We start from the raw sequence: 24418 nt of genomic DNA, 5'->3' as shown, positions 1-24418 counted from the left end.
CGGGGAGGCCGGGCCTCTCCCGCCCCTCAGCTGGGAGCCCGCAGCGAGCCGGGGCAAACTTCAGAGCCGAGGCGGAGCGGAGCCGGGCATGGGGTAGCCGCTGCGCTCTGCTGCGCTCGCCCCGCCATGTAGGCAGAGCCCCCGGGGGCTGCGCCCGAAGCTCCGCGATCGCACCGGGCCGGGGGGCACCATGCGGGGCGCCCCGGCCGCCGGGCTCCTGCCGCTGCTCCTGGGGCTGCGGCTGCTGCTGGGCGGCGGTGCCGAGGCGCAGTACTCCAGCGACCTGTGCAACTGGAAGGGGAGGTGAGGAGAGACCCCCGCCGGGCTCTGAGGGGAGAAAACCGGGTCCTCCCCTTCTTCCCCCGGGAGGGAAGCCGAAAACAAAAGGGGGCTCGGGGGGGCGGGCGGCCAGCGGGGGCTGCAGGGACGGAGGGGGCTGGACCCCCTCTGCCTCAGCGGCGAGGAGGAGGAGGAGGAAGAAGAGGAGAAGGAGGAGGAGGAGGAGGAGGAGGGCGGTGCCGTGCCCACCGAGGAGAAGTTTCTCCCCGCGCCCGTCTTCCTTGGGCAGGATCCGGCCGCTCCGCTTTCTGCAGCGGCTTCACTTCGGGGCAGCCCCGGTGCGGCTCCCCCCGGGACCCGGTGCACCTGCGGGGCGCCCCCCCGGATCCCCTCCGCCGTCCCCCGATGCCCCCCGGTGTCACCGCCCCGCTCCCGGTGCGTCCTGCCGGCTGCTGGCGGTGCTTGGTGAAACCTCTCCGCTCCTCGAGTGTTTATCTGGCGAATTATCTCGCCTTTAATTGCTCGTAATAAGTTTAGCGTCTGTGGTTGGGTCTGGGACCTCCTGGGCTGTTGGGAGTTTTCAGCGGGTGTTGGGGGATCAGGCGTTCCGTCGGCTCGGAGGTGAGTGCTCGGGGAGTCCAAAATGTTGACTCCGATGTTCTGCTTAAACCTCAGTTTCCTTAAAGGCTTGGCCAGCTTGTGTTGGTAAGGTATGTTGGAGCAGGGAGAGTGCAGAGTGGGGAAGCAGCTGGACTGACTCGTAGCGGAACAGTTTCCTAGCTGTTACTGTCTGAAACACGCTGATGCCTGCTATTTACTTTTTCTGAACTTTTTTTTTTTTGTCTCTTGAGCATTGAAGCGTAGTTAATCCCAGTGAATCCACTTGAAGGTGAGTCCATTTGATATGGACCAAACCTATTCGTTCTCTGGCAAACTCCTAATTGTATTATTTCACTTTTCCAACCCCCTTTCCTTCCCCCCCACCCAAAAGCTGTTCCTCCTTTCACCCCTAAGCCCTCTAGCTGCATGTAGGTACCTGGACCTTACCACATGGTTACTGCACCATTAAAAAAAAAAAAAGTGACAAACCCTTCTGTTCCTGTCCTGGCTGTTTCTTATTTTTGTACTGTTTTTGCAGAGCGAGCAGTGACCATCCATGTCACTTGAGCAGGGCTGGAATAAGTAAAGCCTTGTGTATCAGCTAAGGGGGTGATGCTTGGAAAAAAAAAAAAAAAAGAGTGAAATATCATTTCCTGTTACTGAGTTCGGGGCGAACGGGTGATGCAAGCTTGGACTCACTTGCCTGTTGCTCTATTGAGCCAAGCAGGACCTACGATGACAGCTCCATGCCGATGTACGGAGGAGGAAGAGCTGCCTCCCTGCACGCACTGCTTGTCTGGTTCAGCTGGGTGCTTCCACTGGTGGCCACAGTCCAGGCACCCAGGTGGACAGGGGTCTCGGGAGGTGTAAACCAGGCTGGCTCTGTCCTCACTGGTAGCAAACAGGTGTCTTCAGAAGTGCTGGCAGTCCTAAGGGTGTTAAATAGCATCTGCTTTGTCCTGCAGGACTAGCAGTTAAGAAGGAAAGAAAGGTACTTTGATGTACCAATAAATACTGTCTAATTAAGTATTTCAGTGTGGATACTAATAGCTACTTGGGTCAGAAAGGATTTTTATTATGTGGAATATAATGTTTTGAAGTCATGTGATATTTTTTACCTTAACTGTTTGAAAAAAAACATGACCTTGAATGCCAAAATCAAACCTTTCTTCCCATAGAAAAGTTCTAGGTTGTATTGTGCAGGCAGAATTGAGAGTCTAGTCATCTCCTACAGTAAACCTGAAGGTGTTTTCTCACCTTTACAGACATGTCTGCATTAAAAGCAATGCTCTTAGAAGTAGAATATATTGGATGTGACTTTTTTTTTCCACATTAGCTTGTGGAGAAGTTGACCAGCTAATATCCCTGAGTACTATGAAGAGCGTTGCTAGGATTCCTATCCATATCCCTCATGCTTCCAGGGGAGTCTGATGCAATGCACAACGCGACACCTGCAATTTAAGTACACTCAGTAGGCCATAGCAGCATCTTAATAAATAGCTTGGTAGAGAACTTGCAGGAGAGCGTTGTCCAAAAGCAAGCAGAAACTTCACTGTGGTGTGCGTCTGGTTATTACTCTCACTGCAACTTCAGGTTTTCGTGTTGCAGTGACTTCACCATGCTGTGGGCAAAACTGCCCCGATGACATGGGAATATGCTAGTCTGGCCTTTTTGATACAGTCTGGAAGAGCAAGAATTCTGCTCTGATGTGGCTGAATCCGTCGGTCTTGCCTTCTGCTCCAGTGGATTCTCTGGGGAAGCCTTGATGGTCCTCTAGATTGTCATCCTTAATTAGATCCCCCAAATTAGGATCTAAAGTTCCTTCCCTGTGTTTGCTGAGGGATACTGGGAGGACATGGGTACTTTAAGGATTCTTCAGAGCATCTAAAATGGAATAAATAAATGGCTAAACTAGATGGTGCAAATATTCCCTCCCTGTGTCATCCTTTTTTTCCTCTGAATAACACCTGTTGCAAGTTGCAGTGTCGCAGCTTACTGCACCAATAGATCTTCCAAGGCAGACACAAGGGCAGGGCTGAAACCAGAAAGAGAAAAGAGTGAAGAGACAAACGCAGTGATTCAGGATGTTCTCATGGATCGGTATGAGGAAGTCGTACTTGTAGATTTAAGTCCCAATAAACTGTACAGGTCTGAAGGAGGTGATGGATGGCTCATCCATCGCTGTAACCATGAGGCTGCTGCCCTATCTCCTTGCTATATAAGTGAAAACAAAAACAAAACTCAAACAAACTTGGGGGGGGAAAAAAAAGGCTTCTGGACCTCCATTATTATGTGGACGCGCTGTGTCTTATGGCTGGCTACCGAGAGCTAAATATGACATTAAACAAACTCGACGTGGTGACAAGTCATTTTGACAGAAAGCAAAGTGACAGGTTTTACTGGATGATGGTGGTTGCTATTAAGTAACGCCAGCATGTATTTTGAAATCTGCTTAACTTTTGAGTCATCCTTTATTATAAGGCTTAATGCGTACAGGTACTTGTGCTTGATGCATCTGTCTAATGGCATCACTCTTGCCTGTGGGATATAATTGGCTTTTAGAAGATAATTTCAGAGTCCACCCTGTTTTTTGTTGCTGTTTGAACAGCATGAATGTTTGAACAAAATTAATGTTGAGGCTTTTTTCTCTGGCAGAAATTCACTGCCTTACTCTTGGTAGGATCACTTGCTACAGCAGTTTCACTGCATTAGTTCAGAGTTTTGCCCCTGGTATCTTCCTTCTGTTTAAGCACTAAGGCTTCGGAGTGGAAGTTCCCAGTAGAAAGTCTGCAAAACCTATGCAGCTTGTTTTGATGTCTGGAGTAGGAACAAGTGATGCGTGAGGGTTGTTTTTTTGCCCCTTTGCTGCAGGATAAGCTTTACGCTATTTCACTTTACTTATTTGCTGCTTGTGAGTGAGCAGACTTCTGTGTTTTCTGTTGAGTGGCATCGTGCTCATGCTGCAGTGAAAACTGACTTTGTGGACCAGATGTGGATTTACAGTCAACTTGAAATATCCCATTGAAAGTTAAGTTTCCTGAACATGTCAAGTACTACTGAATTTGAGGGCAAGAGACTAGAGGTCAAAAACTCGTCCCTCATTTCTCCTCATCTGTGTGCTTGATGTGGCTTTCAAGATTATTCAAAAGCACATGTTTGCAGGCACTATTATTATTAAATATGACTTTTTTTCCTGAGCTTCCTCATGTAACCTCTATCAAGTGGGTCACACTGACACTCACAATAATGAGTCACATCAACAGTAAATGCAAACCATATGTTGGCTTGTGTGTGTGGTTTTTTTCCCCCCTTATTTTACACATGGCTTCTTGTTACTTTCTAAATGCTGACTTGAATTTAAACCCCGTTCAGCACCTGAATATCTCTTTGGGGTGGGGAGCTATGTAGTTGGAGGTTTCTGTTGAGAAACCAGAGCTTGATGTCATTGCTTGAACTATGCTAAAATACATTCTGTCTTTGCCACGGATTTCCTGTGTACCCTTAGACAAGTCACTTAATCCTTTTTACGTTTTTCTCCTGTCTTGTTTCATCTGCCTGTAAATGGGAGCATTCTGAAGCTTCTCCAGAGTACTGGAAAGCAGACCAAGGAACTGCGTTGAAGGGTCTCATGTTGGGTGGTGCTCTATGGGCACAGAATAGATGTTTATATTTGGAAACTGGGTATGCAAAGTGTAGGAGGAGAAAGAGGCTTTGTGGTGAAATGATTTGCTTATGCTCACATTCTAGGTTTGTGACAGCTCAGGGACTGGAACTGAAGGCCCTGATTTTTGAGTAATGGCCCCAAAACCTTCACCAATAAACCAGGCTTCCCACAACTTTCTCTTTTAACTGAAGTGTCTACAGCATGTGGCATCATAGAGTAGATTGGGTTGGAAGGGACCTTAAAACCCATCTAATTTCAAGTCCCTGCCATGGGCAGGGACACCTCCCAGCAACCCAGGCTGCTCAAGGCCCATCCAGCCTGGCCTTGGGCACTGCCAGGGGTGGGGCGACCACAGCTTCTCTGGGCAACCTGGTACTTCATCACTTTCATAGCAACAAAATTCTTCCTGATGTCTAACCTAAACCTACCCTTTTTCGGTTTAAAATCATTGCCCCTTGTCTTATTGCCACACTCTGACAAAAAGTCCCTTTGAAACTTTCTTGTAGGCCCCCAAGTAATGGAGCCTCCCTTTAAGTACTGAATATTAGTGCTTTAAGTCACTCTGGGTAAAGAACCTGTGGGGTTGGCCCAGCAGCAGTGACATGCAGCAGGAGTTGTTCAGAGCTGTCCTCAGTTTAGGCCATGGGCAAGCAAAGGCCAATTTTTCCTCACCCTGCCCTGGTGGGCTGTGTTCCTCTCTGATAGCTGGCCTGGGATCCTTGTGTTGCTCTCCTGTCCCATCTCTGTGATCACTGGCACTTCAAATGGCTGCTGGGGTGTTAATTTTTTGTCCTGGTGCTGGGTAAGGACTCAGGAGCAGTAGGAGCCTGGTGTCCCAGCACTCGTAACTGGCCACGTGCTCGCTTTCTTTGCTGAGCACCCAGAGCTGTGTGTCTGCTCGTAGCCCACCACGTAGATCTGCTGGGCTAAGTTTAAACTTCGTACTGGGGAGAAGAGGAGCATGGCACACATACAGAAAAAAAGGAGCATAAGTCAGTGTCTTCTCACCCCTCCCAGCCTCCCAGTTTGGAGACTGGGGCTGCCCAGCTGGGGGGTGTACCAGTAGCACCCAGAGCATCCCTTTGCTCCAGTTCACAGGGTGAGCTTGGCATCCCTCCCAGTTTCAGATCCATTGGGAATATAGACTTGGAAGGGGAACAAAGTACTTGGAGAAAGGTGGAGTCTGATCTGTGAAGCTGAGACCGTGCTGGTTTAAGCCACCAGGAAGGGAGCTGAAGCGTACGTGTTTTAGTTAGCATGAGCCAAGTCATTTGCCACAGCTCAGCTGATGGGCAGTAACTGAGGCTCTAGTAATTTAATTGCGTTTGATCATGTGCTTATATCCTATTTAATTCTGAAGTCAATTACTAGTGGTTTGACTTTTTCTTTTGGGAGATGATTTTAAATTGTCCCATAACATTAAGCTTGCAGCCTTGCAAGAGATGAACGCTTCTGACGGCTGCTGGCTGGGCTAATACTCAACCCTGCTGCAGATTTCCTGGGTTTGTTGATGTGGCTCTTTGAAGGTTTGAGGTTATGACAGTCACTTTACTGGCTCCGTCATTTGCCTAACTTTCTCTTTCTTTCTTCCTTCAGTGGCTTAACTCACGAGTCTCACAAGAAGGATGTTGAACAGGTCTACCTCCGCTGTTCTGAAGGGTCAATAGAGTGGATGTATCCCACGGGAGCACTCATAGTCAATCTGCGACCCAATACTTCACCTGCCTCGTACAAACATTTGACTGTTTGCATAAAGCCCTTCAAGGACTCTGCAGGAGCAAATATTTATTTGGAAAAAACTGGAGAACTGAAACTCTTGGTCCGAGATGGAGAACGCAGCCCCAGTAAAGTGTACTGCTTTGGCTATGATCAGGGGGGCCTGTTTGTTGAGGCCACTCCTCAGCAGGACATTAGCAGGAAGATTACAGGCTTCCAGTACGAATTGATGAACAAGGGGATTGCATCTGATTTGCACACAGTTTCTGGTGAGTTCTGGGATAATGGTCATATTTTCACGTACTGTATTGAATGCGTAACAGATGGTGGAGTGAGTGAGTGGGAAAGTGGTTGGGTCTGAATTTCATGTGCTTTTAAGGACATGTTTTATAAACAGGCTATTGCGGAAGAATTGATTTTTTTTTTTTTCCTTGTTGTTGTTTTTTGGAAGCTGGTAGCATAGGCTGAATTCCAAATGATTTGTTAAGGGCTACATTGTGAACGGTTCTCCCCTTACAGGCATGGGGTGAATCACAGGAACTGGCTTTACCCTGCAGTGAACTCCAGTGTGAACTGGGCTTCCAAGCCTTGCTGTAACAGTTTTCTAACCACTATTTTACTCAGTTTTTAAGACCCCACTGCATGTTTTGAATAACAAACATTTAAACAAGGAGGAACTCCTTTTCCATGATTTTTTTCCTCTGCAACTACTGCTGCTTGCTGACCTAATTATTGCTTTTTTTTTTTTAAAAAAAAAAAACACAAGGAAGATGGTGTGTTCCTTCCTCAGCTCTGGCTGGTACACTCTCTGGAGCATTACTGTGTGATGCTTTAACACGGTGTCTTCTCTCTCACCCATTCTGTAGAGCAAGTTCTGCAGTGTTACACCAGGAAAGTTTGTAGGAAGGGGGTGTGGAAAAATTGAAAGAGTTTACAAGCCTGAAAAGTCTGATACTAAATAATGAGCTAAATATTATTTGAGAACAAAAGCTCTAGGTGTAACCTAATTATGCTAATCAATTAGGCAGTTTGAAAAAGAAGAGTAACTAGCATTTGTGGCGGATGGCAGGGGGAATGGGAAATTCTTTTCAGATAGGCAGTATCTGATCCCTGCTTCTCCTTCGTGCAGAATTGCCCCTAACTTTTACCCTGAAACCTGGGAGGGGAGATTTCCAGTACAGCTGGAGGACCAACAGGCTGAGGACAGTTTGTCCCAAAGGACTAGGAAGGCATCGAGGTTTGGGTGTCCTCAGTGGGGAGCTGTGGTGGCAGCCAGATTTCTCTTTTTGAAGTGGTGTGGAGTGAAGGCAGCCCCACAGCAATGCATGCTTGCAATGTCTTGGCCAAGGGTAAAACCCAGCCTAAAATCAGCCCCAAAAGCAGTATGTAGGCTGCTGAGTTTCGGCGGCATGGATGCCCCGTGCTTTGGCTGAGATGCTACTTGATACGCAGTGGTGTGGCTAATTAGACTGCAGCTGTATTTCTAGGCAGCGCATCTCTCATCCTTTTTTGGGATGAATGATTGCAGAGCTCGAGTCTCATTCTCCCTCCTCCCCTCGCTCCCTTCCACAACAGGACCCTGCATTTATACGGCTGTATATTTGTGCATACTTGCCGCTCTGCTAGCATTTGGATGTTGGCACGCTGGTTCAGATGTGGCTTTGTTTTACACAGATCTTAGTTTGACCCTGATAGACGGTTTGTAACTTAGCAAGACAGTAGTTGGCTGAGGGCTAATGCAGTAACCCCAGTAACTGATAGATGGCGTGTTTGCCATTAAAACCAAAAAAACATAAACACAAATATTCAAATATTTAAGTTGCCCTCTTTGCTCCTGCCCTGTGTGCAACTTGCAGGGCAGCATCGAGGGTTGTGCATTTAAAACAGACTTCCCTGCCTCTACGTTGTACGAGTGCTGCAAGAGAGGTTGGGTGTCTGCAACTGCAAAACTGCAGAGCTGTTTTCCCAGCAAGATCATTTCTGCAAAGATGAATATACTGTGCAGAATGCTAGCTATGTAGTAAAATTCCATTGCAGAAAACATTAAATACATTGTTTAATCAGTTATTTGGAGAATGTTCCCAGATTCAGTGCTTCTTTCTTTGGCTGTAAGGATGGAGACACGGGCAGGCTAGCCATAAGCAAGTCACTTAAACTTACCAAGGAAAGTCCTAGATGCTTTTTTTCAAAGAAAAGTTGAAATTTCTTTTGCATATAGGTAAAAATATGTGAGAAGTAATGCTCATTACTGCTGTTTTTAATTTGCACGTAGATATGGTTTCTCTTGAGTTTTGCTAAAATCAAGAGGACTCGCTGCTGGCATGCTCGCTATCCCCACTCGGCACAAACTGCAGTGTTTTTAGAACTGAGTGCTCCTCATTCCACATAAAATCTTGGAGATTTCTGAAGCTGATGGGAGCTTTCTTCAGAGACTTTCAGAAGTCAAAGTGAGGACTGAATCCAATTACAGCCTTCCTCTTTGATAGGCATATTAAATCACTTTTTCTGTGACTGCTGTATTTTCAGCTGTAACAGACACTGATTGAATTTCAGTGCTGTCTTATAAAACAATGTGGTAGGCTATCTGCTTCACGCTCCAAGTGTCTTGTTTGGACAGAAGAAGCTTTTTAATAGTTCATCAGCAGAGCCTTCAGGGCAAACTAGGGATCTCTATTGTATTTTAAATTATTTCTCTTCCCTTTTTTTTGGATCCCCGGACTCTGGGGAGGGGCGGCGGGGGGTGAAAACACGATGAAAATGCCATACATGACTCTTTCCACTACTCAGTCAGATGAGCACTTTTATTCTCCTATAAATATCTATATGTCTGGGGAAACTGCCAAATAGCTGCCTTGTGAGGCTTCTATGGAGCAATATATTTGGGGCTCTCTGCAGTTCGTGGACCTCCTTTCTTCTGTAGCTGCTTCTAGTTTTTCTGTGAAACCTCTGAATAAATGCCCTTTGCCGAGCCGTTCGTTTGGAGAGGAAGTTTACGAGTGACTGACTGAAATCACCGGTGGCCTCTTCATCGGAGGGGAGGCTCGAGCCAGAGGCAAGTGCTGACCTTAAAGGAGCTGAAAACTGGATTTGAGGCTCAGTGTTTGCATCCAAGAATACTTCATACTTGGTCACACAAGTGGCTTGGGGCGCTTTGGTGGCGGATTGAGCCCGACCACCCGTCTGTGGTGGCTTGGTGGCGTGGGAGGTGGGTGTGAAGATGCTGCTGCAGAGCGGGGCAGAGGAAGCTCGCACGCTTCCTGGCCTCGGTTAGCGAAGAGCTGAGGGTATGAAGGGCACGTTGTCGTCTGGGCTCTGCTGTAAAAGCCCCAGGTGTGGGGTGCTCCAGCCCTTTCCTTGAGCAATAACTGCTCCAGCAATCACCAACGATTTCTCTCGACTTTCCTCAAATGGTGTGTTTGTTTCCTGGTGATAATTATTGTACTCTGCCCCTGAGTTTACTCTCTCTTCCTAACCTGGCATCCCCAGCTCTGATTAAAGAGTGTAAGTCATCTGTTTAATACTTTAATGACCTGTTGTGTCCTCGTAGCCCTGACATTGCAGGGTGCATCAACAAATCAGCAATGCTTGGCAGGGTGCCTGTGGTTTAATTAGAAAACCTCAAGTTTTATTAGTTTACAGTCATTCTTTCCCACTTAATCAGAGCCTAGCAAATAATTTAGTAGAAAACACACATAGGTTCTGAATAGGCCTTTCCCTTTTCTCGGGAAGGTTGAATGACACAGCACACCCTTACAATTTTCCAAATCTGGGGGGGTTTACCCCTTTTGCTGGCTGTGAGTTTGCCTCGTCACATTCTCTTAAGGTTTCCCTAGCCGTAGGAAATACTTGCTGTGCACCAGTATGTTTTAATCTGGATTGCTGAAGTTTGGTACAGGATAGTTTTTAGTACAGTGGTAGCCAGTGAAATAATGCATTTCACGGTGCAGGGAGTTTGCAGTTTCTTATCCTGGGAACAGCAGCAAAGGCAAGGATGCTACAGAGCTGGTTTTCTGTAACCGAGTGCTCCCACAGGAGGGTCACCTTGACAATTCAGGTGGCTTGGTGGGTATGTTCTCCCCTTGATACCCAGAGATAGGTGACTGAAAATGCTTCTGATTTCAGATTAGGCTTTGGATTGGACGCCTGTATAATTCCCATGCATGCTGATGGTCCATTAACTCCAGCTTATGCTTTCAGTAGGCTCTGGAGCCTCGTGTTTGCCCAAGTGAAGAACTGAGGCAGGGTGACATTTTGGCCTGAGGCCATCCGAGAAGCTGCAGAACTTGTTTAGGTTGTTGACTTCTGTTGATTCTAATCTTTGCTGCTTGGGCTGGAATAAAATACCCCGTGTCTCTCTTATACTAGCAAGGAGATGTAGGTCTTGCCAAAAGAGGCCTTCATCCCTGTAGTTTCTAGCAGTTTTCTGAGGGCCATGACCCACCAGAACTCGGCTGTGGCAGAGCACATGCGTGCCTGGTCTGGGTCTGCCTTGCACCGGGGCTGCATGGGTTAAATTCCTGTGAAAAGTGTGAAGGTCCCTTGAGAGTCATTTACGTTTTCAGTTCTTCAGCTTCTGCTCAAATAATCCGAAATGAGGATCTGCAGGTTTGACCAAGCATTGTGGAGGACTCAAAGACCTTTCTTTTGTTACCTGAAGTCTGTGTTGAAGCTCTGGATGCAGCTTTGTGCAAGCACAGTTTGCTTTTCCCATTGTACGCTCCCAGGGATGTCTGTAATTTGATTGTTGGAGCTCAGGAGGTAAATGGAAAGCAATTTCGTTACCCACCCACTTTTGTGTAGTAAAGAAGTCAAACTTTAACAAAAAATGTCCCTTTATCTTGATGGCATCTACGCACTTAGTGCAGGTTCTCGTAACTGTTTTGTATGTTTTCTTTATTAATGCTGGGCACCTGGCTGAGAACATTAATAGATAGGAGGTACAGTGCTCGAGTGGGTAGCTGAAAAACACCACAAAACTGGATAAATCCAGTTAACTAATTAAGAACAGTATTCAGCTATTTCCTGTATGCTGTTAATTCACTGGCCTGAGAAAACAGATTGGAAATTAAGAAAGCTCATAAATATTTGGGCTATGCCAGTGTTTCTCCTAACAGATAGCTTTCTGAAGCACCCTTCTTAACTTCTGATCCTTCCTTTCCTACAGTTTGGGCTTGGCAGAGGTGTGGCACCGATCTGCCTTATCTCGGTGTGTTCTCCCAGAGCTGTTGCCATCACAGCTCGAAGGCTCCTAATCTCACCCATTCCTCTGGTTGCTCCCAAACGTCCAATTCTTTTTACTTCTTGTGGGCTGAATGCGCTGCTAAGCTTTGTAATTTGAAGCAGCAGATGCACTGCTGTGTTTTTCACTTCTCGCTAAAGTCGAAGCAGTTTTGCTTTTCATACGGGAGGCTAATTAACAGGAAGCTGTGGCTGGCATGCCTGCTCTCTGCCAAGGTGCGTGCGGCATGGAAATCGCGGTTCGGCCCCTGGTGTGCTCATCACTGGCAGTAGAAGCAGAAGTGATGGAAAAAGACGCTTGGAACACTTAAACTGAAAGTCCCCGCGACCTTTATGCTTAGCACAGGTACTCTTGAGTCACTGTGACCATCCGAGGTGCTGGCACAGAGCTACATGGCAGGGCTGGGAGCACCGTGGTGTGCTTGGGGCAAAAGCATTCCAGTAGTCCCCATGACTTCTGAAAATTTGTTTTCTTGACCTCTTTTTTTCACACCCCCAGTTTTCTGCACTACATAAAACTCACACCTCTTGGGGATAAATTGTGTTATGGAAAAAAAAATAAATAAAAATGTGAGCATGGTGTGGTTTGACTTGCACTTAACAGAATTTAAACAGCACTCCTCCCACCAGGATTCGCTTGTGAAATGCATAACGAGCAGCAAAGCAGCGTGGTGGGATCTGCTGTCTAAGGCTGAGCTAGTGTTGGGTGGCATGCACGCATGGGACGCTCTCTGGTACAGCTGAAAGTTTGCTGCTGTCTTCTATGCTTTTTTATTTTTTTATTTATTTTTCCTAAGAGGTCAGCAGCAACTCACCAGGAAGCAGCCTATAATGCCATTGCCCCGAATACACCAGCTTCATTTATTGGCTTGCAAGGGACCCTTTTGACACTCCCACTTTAAGATATGTTATTTTCTGAATACTTCTTTGTGTGCTTATCCTCTTTGCAGGCAGGTTTTCTTTAGCAACTATCATGTCTTTTCCCATGGTAAGCGATGATACCACCAAAAACAAAGTAACTCCTAATGGAAGAGAAAATCGGATTTTTGAAAAAGCATTTTTTAAGAAACTAATTTTCGAGGGGATGTTGCTTAACTGGGTGTCGTGGGTCCACATCTGAATAGATCATGCTGTGGCTGTTGTGTAACAAAGTCTGGAATGGGATTAAATTTGAGGAGCTAGAAACCTGCTCTAATTATTCATGTGCCTAAAGGGGCCAGATTCGCAGTGAGTGTCTGACTGGGAGGAGAGTTAAAGAGCAAAGGCTTTGGGGGCTTCTTCCTGTGCGAAACGATTTCAAAGCGCAGTTCTGATGCAGGGGTAGCAGAAATGCCCTACTTACATTGTCTTAAATTGAGCAAGGGAGACAATTTTGGGCATCTGAGTCTCAATAAGATCAAAAATATTGAAGCGAGAAGTCTTCAACAGAAAAAATAAAAAATAAATAAAATGGAGGAGTGCCCTAATTTAGTCTCTCCTTTCCCCAAGCAAATGAGTTTGACAGCAGTCTCCTGTTGCCCCGCGTGTCCTTTGATGTTGCCAGGACAGTAGCTCGTTCTGCAGTGGGCAGACGAGGTGACAATGGAGCTGCAATGATAAATACACAGCTGCAGGGGAGAGCATGTAAGAAAATAGCTTATTTTTGCTAGACTGGCCACGAATGCCGTTAGCTTATTTCCCAACTCAGTGGGCAGTCAAAACCAATAAGCAGTCAGGTGAATTGTCCAGGCAGCTGGGGCTGCGCTTTGCTCTGACCTTTATGTACTGCAGGAGATAGTCCCCACAAACAGATTTGCAGTCCAGCGGAGTTGCTTGGCAGTCTTTAATAACGGTCTGTGCTTGCTCGGCAAAAGTGTTTAGTTTGCTAATTCCTGAGGCTGTAGTTATAGAGGGGATGGGGGGGCTGCATTCCTCACCCCCTCATCTCCCCCCTTCCAGGAGGAATAAGGAACTTAGGTCAAAATGTGCCTATGTTAGGGGCTTGATTTGCAGGGCAGAAAATCTCTTTAGCTCTAATCTGTCGCAGAAGTCAGAAAATATACACTGTAATATTGCATGGATACTTGGCAGCTACCCTGGACCTAAAGCTGTGATTTTCTAAATCTGACCTTGGGAGGCTTAATACTGGGTCAAAAAAGCCGCAGCCATACGACACACAGCTCTGATCCGGCATTAATTTCTGCTGATAATTCAAATATGAAAAACGATTATTATTTTTTGTGTACGTGGTTCTGTGGGTTTTCTGTCCCCTCGGGTATCCTACACCACCCCAACTCCTGTATGGGGTCTGGGCACTGACTCCTGCAGTAGGCATGGGCTCTGCAGTGGTTTTGTGCTACCTGGGCAGAAGAGCAGTTGCCCGCGTGCCTTCTGCATCAACGCTGTGCTGCCGGCAGCCTCGCAGTGAGGTTTAGTGCTGGGATGTGCACACGGAGCCTGGCTTAGCTTCCCGATGCCTTAACCCATCCCCAGGATCGTTTCTGTTTGTGCAGGATGGGCTCTGCCCCAGCAGAGCAGTTGGTAGCTTTACACCACCATAGTCTAGGTCTAAGTGGAAGTGAAGAAATGTAAGGCAAAAAAAGGAAAGGAAGAAGTCCTAGCCTTTGTAGGACAGGTCAATGATGATGTAGAAATGTATGCTGTTAAGGTTAAAAAAAAAAAAAAAGAAAAAAGTGTATCTGTCTTAAAGCTTTTTCTGTTACCAATGAAAAACCTGAAGAAACTTTTAGGGTTAACTGAACAGTGATGTTGCCTGCATGAGACTTAGCCTGTGCACAGTCCTATTCAAGAACAGGCTGGTCAAATAAATGTGGTTTTAAAATGAAAACTAGCCTTGTTCCTTCAGAGCTCTCCCACATACCAAAAAGAATTTGATTTCTAGAAACAGGAAGAAGGGCCTGTGTGGATGTGAGTGCAAAAGTGCTTTGCAAAAGTGCTTTTTTTTTTTTTTTTTTTAAGAATCACTTCATCTTTGATCTGTCATTACTCCGCTCTCAGGGTTTAAGTTTAACCAGGCACTTGTTACTTAATTCTATTCCCCTGCTCCATGGGAGGCATTAATGGCCCGAAGAGGAGGGGAGGTCGGGAGGGGAGGCTCCTGGGTCGGCTCCTGCCGGGCTGTAGGTGCTGCTCAAGCTTCTCCTGGGCAGGGGCCCTGGCACCTGAGCTATGCCATGTGCCTGGCCACACAGCTTCCCTGGGACATAGGAGTGAAAACCACTTTCTTTTCCATCTTCTGCCCTGCAAGCGTCGCATGCCATCTCGGCTGAGTGTTTTGCTAGCTGTCTGTCAGAGGCAAAACCGAACAAGACATCAAAACTTTCTTCATAGCTTTATGTTTTCCTAGATCTCATTAGGGCGTGCTTTTACAAGGCCACGGAATGACATTTTCTTTAGAAGAAAAACATATTTTCAGAGGGAATTTCAGGAGTGGATGAGCCACGCCATAAATCTCTGCTGGGTTTGAGTCAGGAGAAATATTTGCCGGGCAGCACAGGGGCAGTGCGGAGGTGTGATGCTGCAGCTGTGTGTGCTGGTGGGGAGCCAGGTCCTGCCCAGCCCTTCCTCCCCTGCAGGGCAGGGGGAGTCCGGAGCCTTCCCTTGGGCACCTGGAGGCACCGCTGGCTCCCCATGCCCCAGCTGTCCCCGCCTGTCCAGCGCCTCCAGTCCCCTGTGCCTGCTGGGGCAGCAGCGCTAGGTTTGAGGAGAGAGAGAGGCATCTCCTCTGGGATAAACAAATCAACTTTTTTTCTTAGCATTGGTTTTATATTGGTGTCTTGGGCACAAGCACCAGGAGAAATTCCTAGCAGTTTCTTGCTGTCTGTTTTTCTCTTTAATTGCAGGAAGAGAGAGAAAGCAAAGAAATGGCAGATGATTGCAAATACTGCTTGCCCAGGAACGTGTGTGAGCATAATTGCAGAGAAGCTTCTTGTTTGCTGGGCTCTCTTCTCTGGTGCACTTTGAACAGTGGAAATTCAACTGAAAATTTGGTTTGCTCAGTAGGGCTATTTGGATGGGATACATTTCAGGCCTGACTGTAACTGAGGGTTTTTTTAGGACTGGTGATGCAAGGGGTAAGTGCAGGAGCCTGGCGCTGGCCTTGCTACTGTGGCATCGCTGCCTGTCCCAGCGGGGCTCTGCCACGAGGTTTGCTGCAGCAGCGTCGAGCCCGGAGCCCAGCACTGCCCTGGGGACAAGAGGGGAGGCAGCGATGGAGGGTGAGCAATGGTCACATACAGCAGGAGGGGAGGCAGGGCAGGGAGAAGGTGTTTGGGACATGCAATAAGCAGTCCACAGGAGGTGGGACAGCAGGAAGCGTCTCGAAGGTATAACACTTTGCAGAATTGCTCCTGGGTTGATGCAACTTGTGCCTGGAGGTCAAGTTTAGTGGTGTCTGATGATCCTTGAATAAAAACTGCTCTGTGATTTTTTTGTTCCTTTTTTTTTTTTTAACAACAACAAAAAACAAATGGCTGTTTGTGTTTCTAGCTGACCTTTCAGCTCATTTGTTAGAATGGGTGCTGCATCTTGGAACAGCAGAAAGGCATTGACTCTGCAGCCCCAGAGGACCCTTACGTGCTCTGTTGCTGCTGAGCCAAGTTTCATTTTGAAAGCTGTAGCAAAAGGAGCTTGCCTAGTACCAAATCTCTTCCTCAAACTGTTTACATAAATAGTCTTCTTTGGTGCTTAGGATTTTAATACCCTCTTGGAAGACATTTCTGTGAAAAGATAAATTTCTGGTTTATGGCCTCTTGTCTTAACGTTTCTCAGAATGCAAAGGTCATCACATCTCTAATGGTGAGGTTTACAGTATGCTTTTTTTATTCTTTCTATGCAGGAAGGAAGTGGTATTAACTCAATTCTCTTGGCACAATCCATGGCACAGCATGCGAAAGTCTGCATTTCATTAAACTTATTTGCAGGTTTAAATAGTACTCGGTCATGGTCTCTATTTTACAAGTTACTTCTGGAAACTTGTATATACGTGCAAGTTGGACTGAATGTTAGAAAAGAGCTAGGACAAGGAGCTAGTAGAGTAGGTGCTTTCTTTTCCAAAAATGTAAAATCACCAATATCCCTACTTCAGGTAAAGAAGTCAGGAGAAAATCTGCAGTGCTGCAGCATCCTTGTTTTGGTCCAGCTGTTAAATCACTGTCTTGTCCTGTACCAAATAGCGGCTGAGTTGTGGCTGTAGAAGAAGGGAGACTTCGAGTTTTTTATCTTTGCTCATGACTGTTGTTCTGAGCTTCCTTTTCTGCTCAGTACGGGGGCTCAGGTTAACTTCCCAGCAAGTGCAGAGATGAATCCTGCCTTCAGAGGAGCACTAAGCTGCCTCAGTATCTGATCCATAGCATTGACTTTCTACTGGTCTTAGAAGTACAATTCTCTGGACCCTGTGTGCAAAGTATCATCAAGCCAAGGGGCTGGGAACAGCGTGGGTCCAACTGTCAGATTTGCTCCCTGGTTTGGCATTTTCCTACTGACACGCTAGGAAAAGTGCAGTGCTTGCAGAAAGCCATGTAATCCTATCCGTCCAAAGACAGGAAAGCCCTGTAAAACAAAGGAGTGATGAGAGAGCTCCTCTGTGTGTTGTGACTGGGTGTCAGTAACTTCCAGCCCAGCTGGGGAGATGCTCTGTGTCGTCCGGCCACGTTTTCCCCATCTGTGTGGCTGCAGGTATTTTGTTAAAAGCAGGTGTGCTCTGTTGGCTTGAGCTCCTGGCTAATATCTTCATTTTAAATTTAAGATGTATTGAGCTACAGATGCGTTGATATAGTTCTAGGTGGTGTTTCAGTGTGGGGGTAGTGAGTGTTTTGAGGCTCAGTGTTATTTTGGCTTACTCAGGAAGAGCTTTCTGAGGGGTGAGGAAAGTTGAAGGTATATTTAGAAAGGAGATGATTAGTCAGAGCCTGGTAAACCAGAGAGTTGTCAAATTCTTGTCTACCTCTGCTGCAAAGCAGCAGGTATTTTAGTTTCAGATATGAGCTGTGAGAGGCTGATTTCACGGCAGAAGTGATGCCCCTTCAAAAAGGAAGCCTAGGTAAGAATTAAAAGGATTTATTCAGCTTATTAATTTGTGAAAGCAGGATCAGGGGAAATTTTTTTTTTTTGCACTCATACGATGTTTGCCCTTAAATCCTTGTGCCCAAGCTAAATCACTGAGCCTGTGATCAGTTGCACCGTAGTCATTTCTGCTAAGGACTCAGAAAAATGACTGAGAAATGCACCATCATTGGAGAAACCGCATCTGTATTTTTATAATGTGCTCCCGGAAGCCTGCACTCTGTCTTTCCAGGAAGGAGACTCATCCTACGATGCCCTTTTCCAGTATGGTTGTAATTACAGAGCTGCCAGCGAGAATTTGAAGGGTGTGGGTGGGTGTTTTTTTGTTCCATACGAACCAGTGCTGATGTCAGACTGAGAGCTTTCATCCTGGAGACCGAGGTCTCCTGTGGCCCCACACTGAGGTCCTGCAGCACCGGCTGGCGTGGGGTAAATCAGCCTGGCCTGCGACAAGGCCCCTTTGAATGGCTTCTGCTGAGCCTGGCACCAAGAGGAAGAGCCGCCTGCTTTAATCATCAGTTCACACCTAGGGCTGACAGAAAATGCTCCAACCCTGTTTGGATCTCCCCTGTAGCTTTAGGTACTTAAAAATGTCTGATTGCTCTTCAAAGGGTTATTCAGAGATACGAATGTGTGGGCGACGTACGCCAAGGAAAGTGGGAGCACAGAGAAACCAGCCGTGTGCTTCCCTCCCCCATGATCTGCACCTCTACCGCACCGCACGCGTGTACAGGCTGCTTAATAAAACCAGAGGGTATTCCTCGGTAAAGCGGTTTTCTGCAATTACTTTGTGTTAAATGTTTTCACTTCTGCTTAAAGGGTGTCTCTCTTCCTGTGCGCGCTGTCAGGGCGGCGATGTTATTCAGCTACCCGGAGCCGTGGTGCGGATGGGGAAGGCTGTGTGAGCTCAGTAAACGGAGGTTTGGGACGGTGCATGAGGGCCTGCAGCCCAGTTGTTCCAGGCTTTTTGATAGCTGTCGGGTTGGGGAGCACGCTGAGAACATGCAAGACAGACTGAGTTTTATTATTTGTTGGTTAGAAGCTGGTTTCGGAGTAAGGTAAGGTCGGTCAGAGCCTTGGGGGGCTGTTGAAACAAAGGATACGACTCTTGCTGGAAGGAAGACCAGGCCTGTTCTTGTGGGTGCTGTGATATCTACAGCCAGGGCCCGCACAGACCACTTTGAATGTGTCCTGCAGGGAGCTGTTGTCCTAAACCACAACGATGGCCCTTCAGATAACCCCATCTTATGCTTTCACAGCGTAGAGGGGTTGCACGCAAGTGCCCCAGACCAAGGGAGGAAGGGCTGGAGATGCATGTGTGTGCCCTGAGAGGACGCCAACACCTACCCGCAGCTCACGAGGTGGTGGGGAGACTCGTGCTACCTTGCAGCACTAAATGTGCCCTTAAATCCATCCCCAACCATAGCAGGAGATTGTCCCTAAACAGCTCTTTGGCACTGACTGGGTTGGGGGCCTTCTGGAGCTCGGGGCACCTCCTCAGTGCACGTCCCCCTCTCTTCCTGAGCATTTCTGCCTCCCTGCGGAGAGGACCAGCACCGTGTTCGACAGAGCTGTTGGCCAACAAGTGCAGTCTATTGTTAGCATCGCCACGTCCTCCTCGGTAACATCAGGTTCAGAGGGCAAATCGCTCAAAGCAGCTGGGACATGACTGCTGGCTTGTGAGGAATGATGTAATTACATCTCCCTCTGCGGGGAGGTGAATAGAGAGGCTTTTGGAGGCGCTGGACGGCGGGGTGGAGGGAGAGGGCTGCCTCAGGTTACTTCAGGTCAGGATACTGTCAAAATCCATCAAAGGCATTCCCAGGAGAGTCGGCAGCCGACGTGCACAATGCAGGCTTTATGCCACAAGCGGTGTGGTTGAGTTATAGGCATCTGGACTTTAGGGGGCTTCAATAAAATGTTGCTTTTCTCTTTTTTTTTTTTTCCCTCTTCCCCTGCTGCTGTATGAATTAAGACTCTTTGGCTTATCGAGTTTAAAGGAATTAGGGCAGCTGATGTTGATGTTGTTGTTGCTGCTGCAAGTTTGGAGACTTGCTTTTGGACACGAGAACCTGGGCAGCCCTCGAGACGTCCCCAGGGAGTCGGTCATCCAGCAAACACAGTCTCTTGTTTAGCAACTGAGCCTGTTTCCTTAGAAAATGAACATCTTCGCCCTCTGTGCATGTGTGATTTCTTTTTTTATTTTTGGTTTTCATATAAATAAGAATGCTTCCTCTTTTAGCTTGAAAGTGTGCACGCTGTTTTGATCTGCTGATGGAGAAAAACACCTGCCACCCAATCTGGAGTGAATTAGTCCCGAAGTGCACCCCAAATAACTAAACTGCGGCATAAACACACGGATTCCTTTATGGCTGTAATTCAAAAGAAAGCATAGGCATTCCCTCCTTCTTAGGACTTTGTTTCTTTTGTGAGACTGTATAGGAATGAAGCTTTGGTTGTAGTGGGTGAATGTTATTTGCTTTTTAATGGTCCATTTACCTCGGCAGTAATCCTTCACAACTCGCTTTCCATCTGTGCTTGCATACCTATTTTTTGCCACTTGCATGATGTATTTGATACTCTGTGAATGCAGATGTGGGAGCTGTTCCACAGAAGAGGATTTCTGTTCTTCATATGTCTGGTATTGCAGCGATGGGTGGTGGTAAATGGTTGTTAAATGAGCTTGCATGCCACCAAACTGCTGTGAGTCAGCATGGATCTGAAGTAGGTTTTAAGTAATGATCTAGTGTGAGCAATACTGAGCACTTTTAATTTCCTCCTGCATTTAAAAAGGATGCAGGATTTTGCCTAGAGTCCACAATTAAAATGATTTGGTTCCGTGTATATGTGTGTGCTTGTTCATTTGATATATTACAATGTCAGCCTATTTAAATTGAAGGAACCACTTAAAGTATTTTCTTTTTCATCTTTAATGCAGTTGCTTGTGTTGTACTCCTTCTGAGAACAAAAATGGCTTAGTCATTTTGTTTTTTCAATTTTCTGATGGGGTTGGACGAACTACAGAGATGTCTGGTCTAAACCAAGACTGTTTTCACTCAGACTTAAAAAAGCTGGGATGCCTTTTTATTATTAGATCTTTGCAGAGCAAAATATCTGGAATCTGGCATCAAAAATCCAACTGTGGATTTTGTGGATGTCCATCAGTTGTGCTTTGTTTCAGAACTTCTCTCCGTGTGAAAATGCTGTAGGATTCCCACAGGTTTGCAGGTCACCTCCATTTGGGGGATCTGACCCAGGTCCTGGTTGGGGCAGAGGGAGACTGGGGAAGAGGGGAGTTGGCCCTGGATGGGTTCGGTAGGTGCCATGAGTGAAATGACTCTGCGGTAGGATGTTGTGTGACTGTTACAATTTTCTCTGTTAGATGAAACTTGGATGTTTGGTCTAGCCACTAATCAAAATCTCTTGAGTCTAAAAATTAAAATATCTTTAGACTGACTTTATTGTAGTACTCAATTATGTCCAGGCTTTGGCTGCTTCTGCTTTTTTCTGGATATTAAACATTTTCCGAACTTTTCCAAGAAGGAGATGAAATGGTATGTAGGGCTGTGGGGGAAAGAAGGACTGTAAAGGGTGACTTGTTTCTAAAGGCCGTGGAGGCATTCAGACTCGACTAAATAAAAATGCCCGGAAGATCCAGATGCTTTAGTAAAAGTATTTTGCCTATTCCTAGTCTCTTGTCTTAGAGCTTTTTAACCTTTTTGAATTATTCCTTCAAATATCTCTGCCCAGAAATCTGCGTTTTACATCCTCTTTAATCCTATTAAACAGTGTGTTACACTGTGTATTAATCATCTGACTGGAGCAAATCTGGTGGATTTGGTTCAATAATCCTTCTTTCTGGATCACCGCCTTTCTGGGACCTTGGAAAAAATAAGAGGTTTGCCCTGTCTTACGTTAAAGACTGGCTTGTGCTGACTAACAGAGGAGGGCTGATGGCTGAGCGTCAGAGGCACCGGCTCCGCATTGTTTAGGCTAGCTTAAAAGTACTTCGTAGTGCAATGGATAAACTTCTCCAGAAAGCAGGCGGGGGTGAGAGGAAGGGTGTGACAATTTGGGAATCCGGTAACTAAGTGTTTTCAGATGTTGAGGTTCAAAATCTGCATTTTTTTTGGGGGGGTGGGGAGGAGGGGGGTGACTTCAGCTTCGAGTTTGATCATGGACAGTGTGATGACATGAGCTGTAGCTCCAGTGTAGCTTCATGTGCTAATCCAGGCAGAACAGCTCGATGGGTTTTCATTTTTCTGACTGATGTGCAAGCAAGGCTTTGAGATGACATCAAGTGAAAGACGTGGGCTCTGATCCCTGAGCCTCCAGTGGACAGACTTAATTAGCATCCCTAGGCAGGGCAGACCCTGATAGTAAGCAAATTCCTGAACTCAATGGGGTATTATAGAAACATCTGTACTGCAACTACAGTACCTTCTCCTCAGAAATAGCTGGCTGAGTACAAAGAGGAGCCACATTCTTGCATTGATTAGATTAGTGCAGATATCCAAATGTTTCCAGCAGTACAGGAAATGGTCTTTGTACTGCTTGAGCTCTACCAGATACAGGCTTGAGTTTCCGCTTTGCCTTGACGCCCTCCAACACATGCACTTTTTTTTCTCCTCTCTTTGCCTCCCCCTCTCTGTAACCTCCTGGATCTTTGATGTGGTGATAGAGTAAGTGGCTTGTGAAATAGCCCAACAACGCTTGATAGAAATTGTAAAAAAGAAGCTTTGCCATCAGCCTGTAAAAGGCACATGATCTTCAAAGCGTTTTCAAGAGCTTTGAATTTACAGCAGATCACTCTGCAAATGCACCCAGTATCAAAACATATTGTGCATAAGAGCAGTGAGCGTGTGGGGTGTTTGCTAGATAATATATCCCAGCAGGAGCGTTAAAGAGATCCATATTCCAGCTTAATTACAAAAATCTCATGGGGCTAGGGTTAGCCAGCATTTCTTGTAGCATTATTGATGCCTGTCAGGTCTTTGGACCACTTGCTCCCCCCAATGAGATTCTGGTTGATTTAAAACCGGCTATTTCTTGCCTCTCTTCTGGTCCTGTGCTAACTCTGCCCCTTTCTCTCCAGCTCCCTGCCGACCATGCAGTGATACAGAAGTCCTCTTGGCTGTCTGCACTAGTGATTTTGGTGAGTTGTTGCTTTCCCCCTCCCTTTGCTGTCTCTCTTGATGGTGGCATCTGTCACCAAACCTCCACAAACAGCAACAGAAACCTACTCGTGCCTGACAACTCCCACCAGCACTAAATGCTGTCCTAAGGGGCTGTGTGCATGGGAGAGGGAGGAGGACATGGTGTGAAGAACCTAAAAAAGTTGGCACTCGGTGTGAAGAACCTAAAAAAGCTGGCACTTCCCTGGTGTGGACAGAGAATGACCCTGCAACCACGGTGGAAGTAGAAGTTCAAAGACTTCTTGGGTACATCTACTTGCTGCCCTAAAATGGGCTGCTGACGAAAGACCAAAAGTTTCAATAATTTTCTGTGCTTCCCTTTTAAAAGGGGAAATTAATACTAGCTGGTATCTGTGATGGCTGCAGAACAGAAAGTACGTTGTCAGAGAGCCCTAAGCATGAATCTTGTTGTTATGACTCTTTGCTGGGTTTGATGCTATTTTTCTGATGCAATAATTTTTGTGTTTAAATTTAATATGTGGGTACCCTTTCTGGGCAGGTTACGAATATAAACTGTAACAAACACAAATATGTGCTGGAGGTTACTAATATAAACTCAGTTCTAAAAATAACAAGGGACCAAAACCAGGGCTGCTGTAGTGAAATCACTTCCCCTCGAGCTGCCTGGTTACAGGGGGCTGAGGTTGGACCCTGTCCTTCCAGAGGGGGCTTTGGGAAACCCTTTCTCATGTCCTTTTTATGTTCCCAGTGATCAGAGGCTCCATTCGAGATGTAACGAACGAGGCAGAAGAGCAAGAATCAATAATTCACGTCGGCGTCAACAAACTGTACAGGCAGAAGAGCAAAGTCTTTCAGCTCACAGGGGAGAGTGGGAACTGGCGAGGACAAATAAAGACCCTGCTGGAGTGTGGGGTGAGACCAGGAGATGGAGACTTCCTCTTCACGGGACGCATGCACTTTGGGGAAGCCAGGTTAGGCTGTGCCCCTCGATTTAAAGACTTCCAAAGGATGTACAAAGAGGCGAAAGACAAAGGGCTAAATCCATGTGAAATTGGCCCAGATTGAAATCCCCTGTTTGGCTGAAGATCGCTTTTAGCGTTTGGCCAGGAATATTTCCTGGCCGTGGTGAACACTCTGAATAAAAACGGTAACTGAGAGCATGGCCAGATCTGGATTCAGGCTGAGACCCCGCAGGACACATCTGCAGCCTGCGGTGCTGTTAGACTAATGGAAGCAACAGAGGTACGAGCTCAGAAGGCTGCCAAGCAAGCAAGGCTGGATTTTTAACCAATCTTGTCCTTATGAATTAAGTTATTATATTTTTTTAGTGACTTCCGTAGGAAAACAAACCAAGAAAACTCCCGTGTCTTAATAAAAAACCCAAATGAAAGCCAACATGCCTTTGTATCTTTTTAATACTAATTTTTAAAAATGTCTTAAGCTGATGTAGCATTTGGTATGGCGTATTCTGTATAAATGGCCGAGAATGTGATAGAGCACGGTAAACCATCCTAACATTGATGCTTTGTAAAAAGCTTGGTGTACAATTCACAGTTGTTTCTTACGACAGAAATTTATGGAGCCAAACTCTTGTGTGTGTGTTCTTTTTTTATTTGAAAGAATGTACAATCGCCGCCTGCAATTTTTCGTCCAGGCTGGCAAATTCTTTCCATTCCAGAGAAATAAAGGTCCCTGGATTTGA

General features: G+C 46.4%; 1 protein-coding gene across 1 annotated transcript; it reads left to right on the top strand.

Annotated features, from left to right (window-relative positions):
• The first annotated feature begins 35 nt into the window (after window positions 1-35).
• METRNL (meteorin like, glial cell differentiation regulator) lies at window positions 36-24418 on the top strand. Its single transcript, XM_083805773.1, has 4 exons — window positions 36-303; window positions 6140-6528; window positions 22656-22715; window positions 23465-24418. The coding sequence occupies exons 1-4, from the start codon at window positions 191-193 to the stop codon at window positions 23779-23781; spliced, it is 879 nt and encodes a 292-aa protein (XP_083661899.1). The 5' UTR covers window positions 36-190; the 3' UTR covers window positions 23782-24418.

Source organism: Anser anser, assembly GCF_964211835.1.
Source record: "Anser anser genome assembly, chromosome: 19".
In the NCBI taxonomy this organism is placed as follows: Eukaryota; Metazoa; Chordata; class Aves; order Anseriformes; family Anatidae; genus Anser; species Anser anser.
Note: the sequence above shows the minus strand (reverse complement) of the source record. Positions and strands in the feature narration are given on the sequence as shown.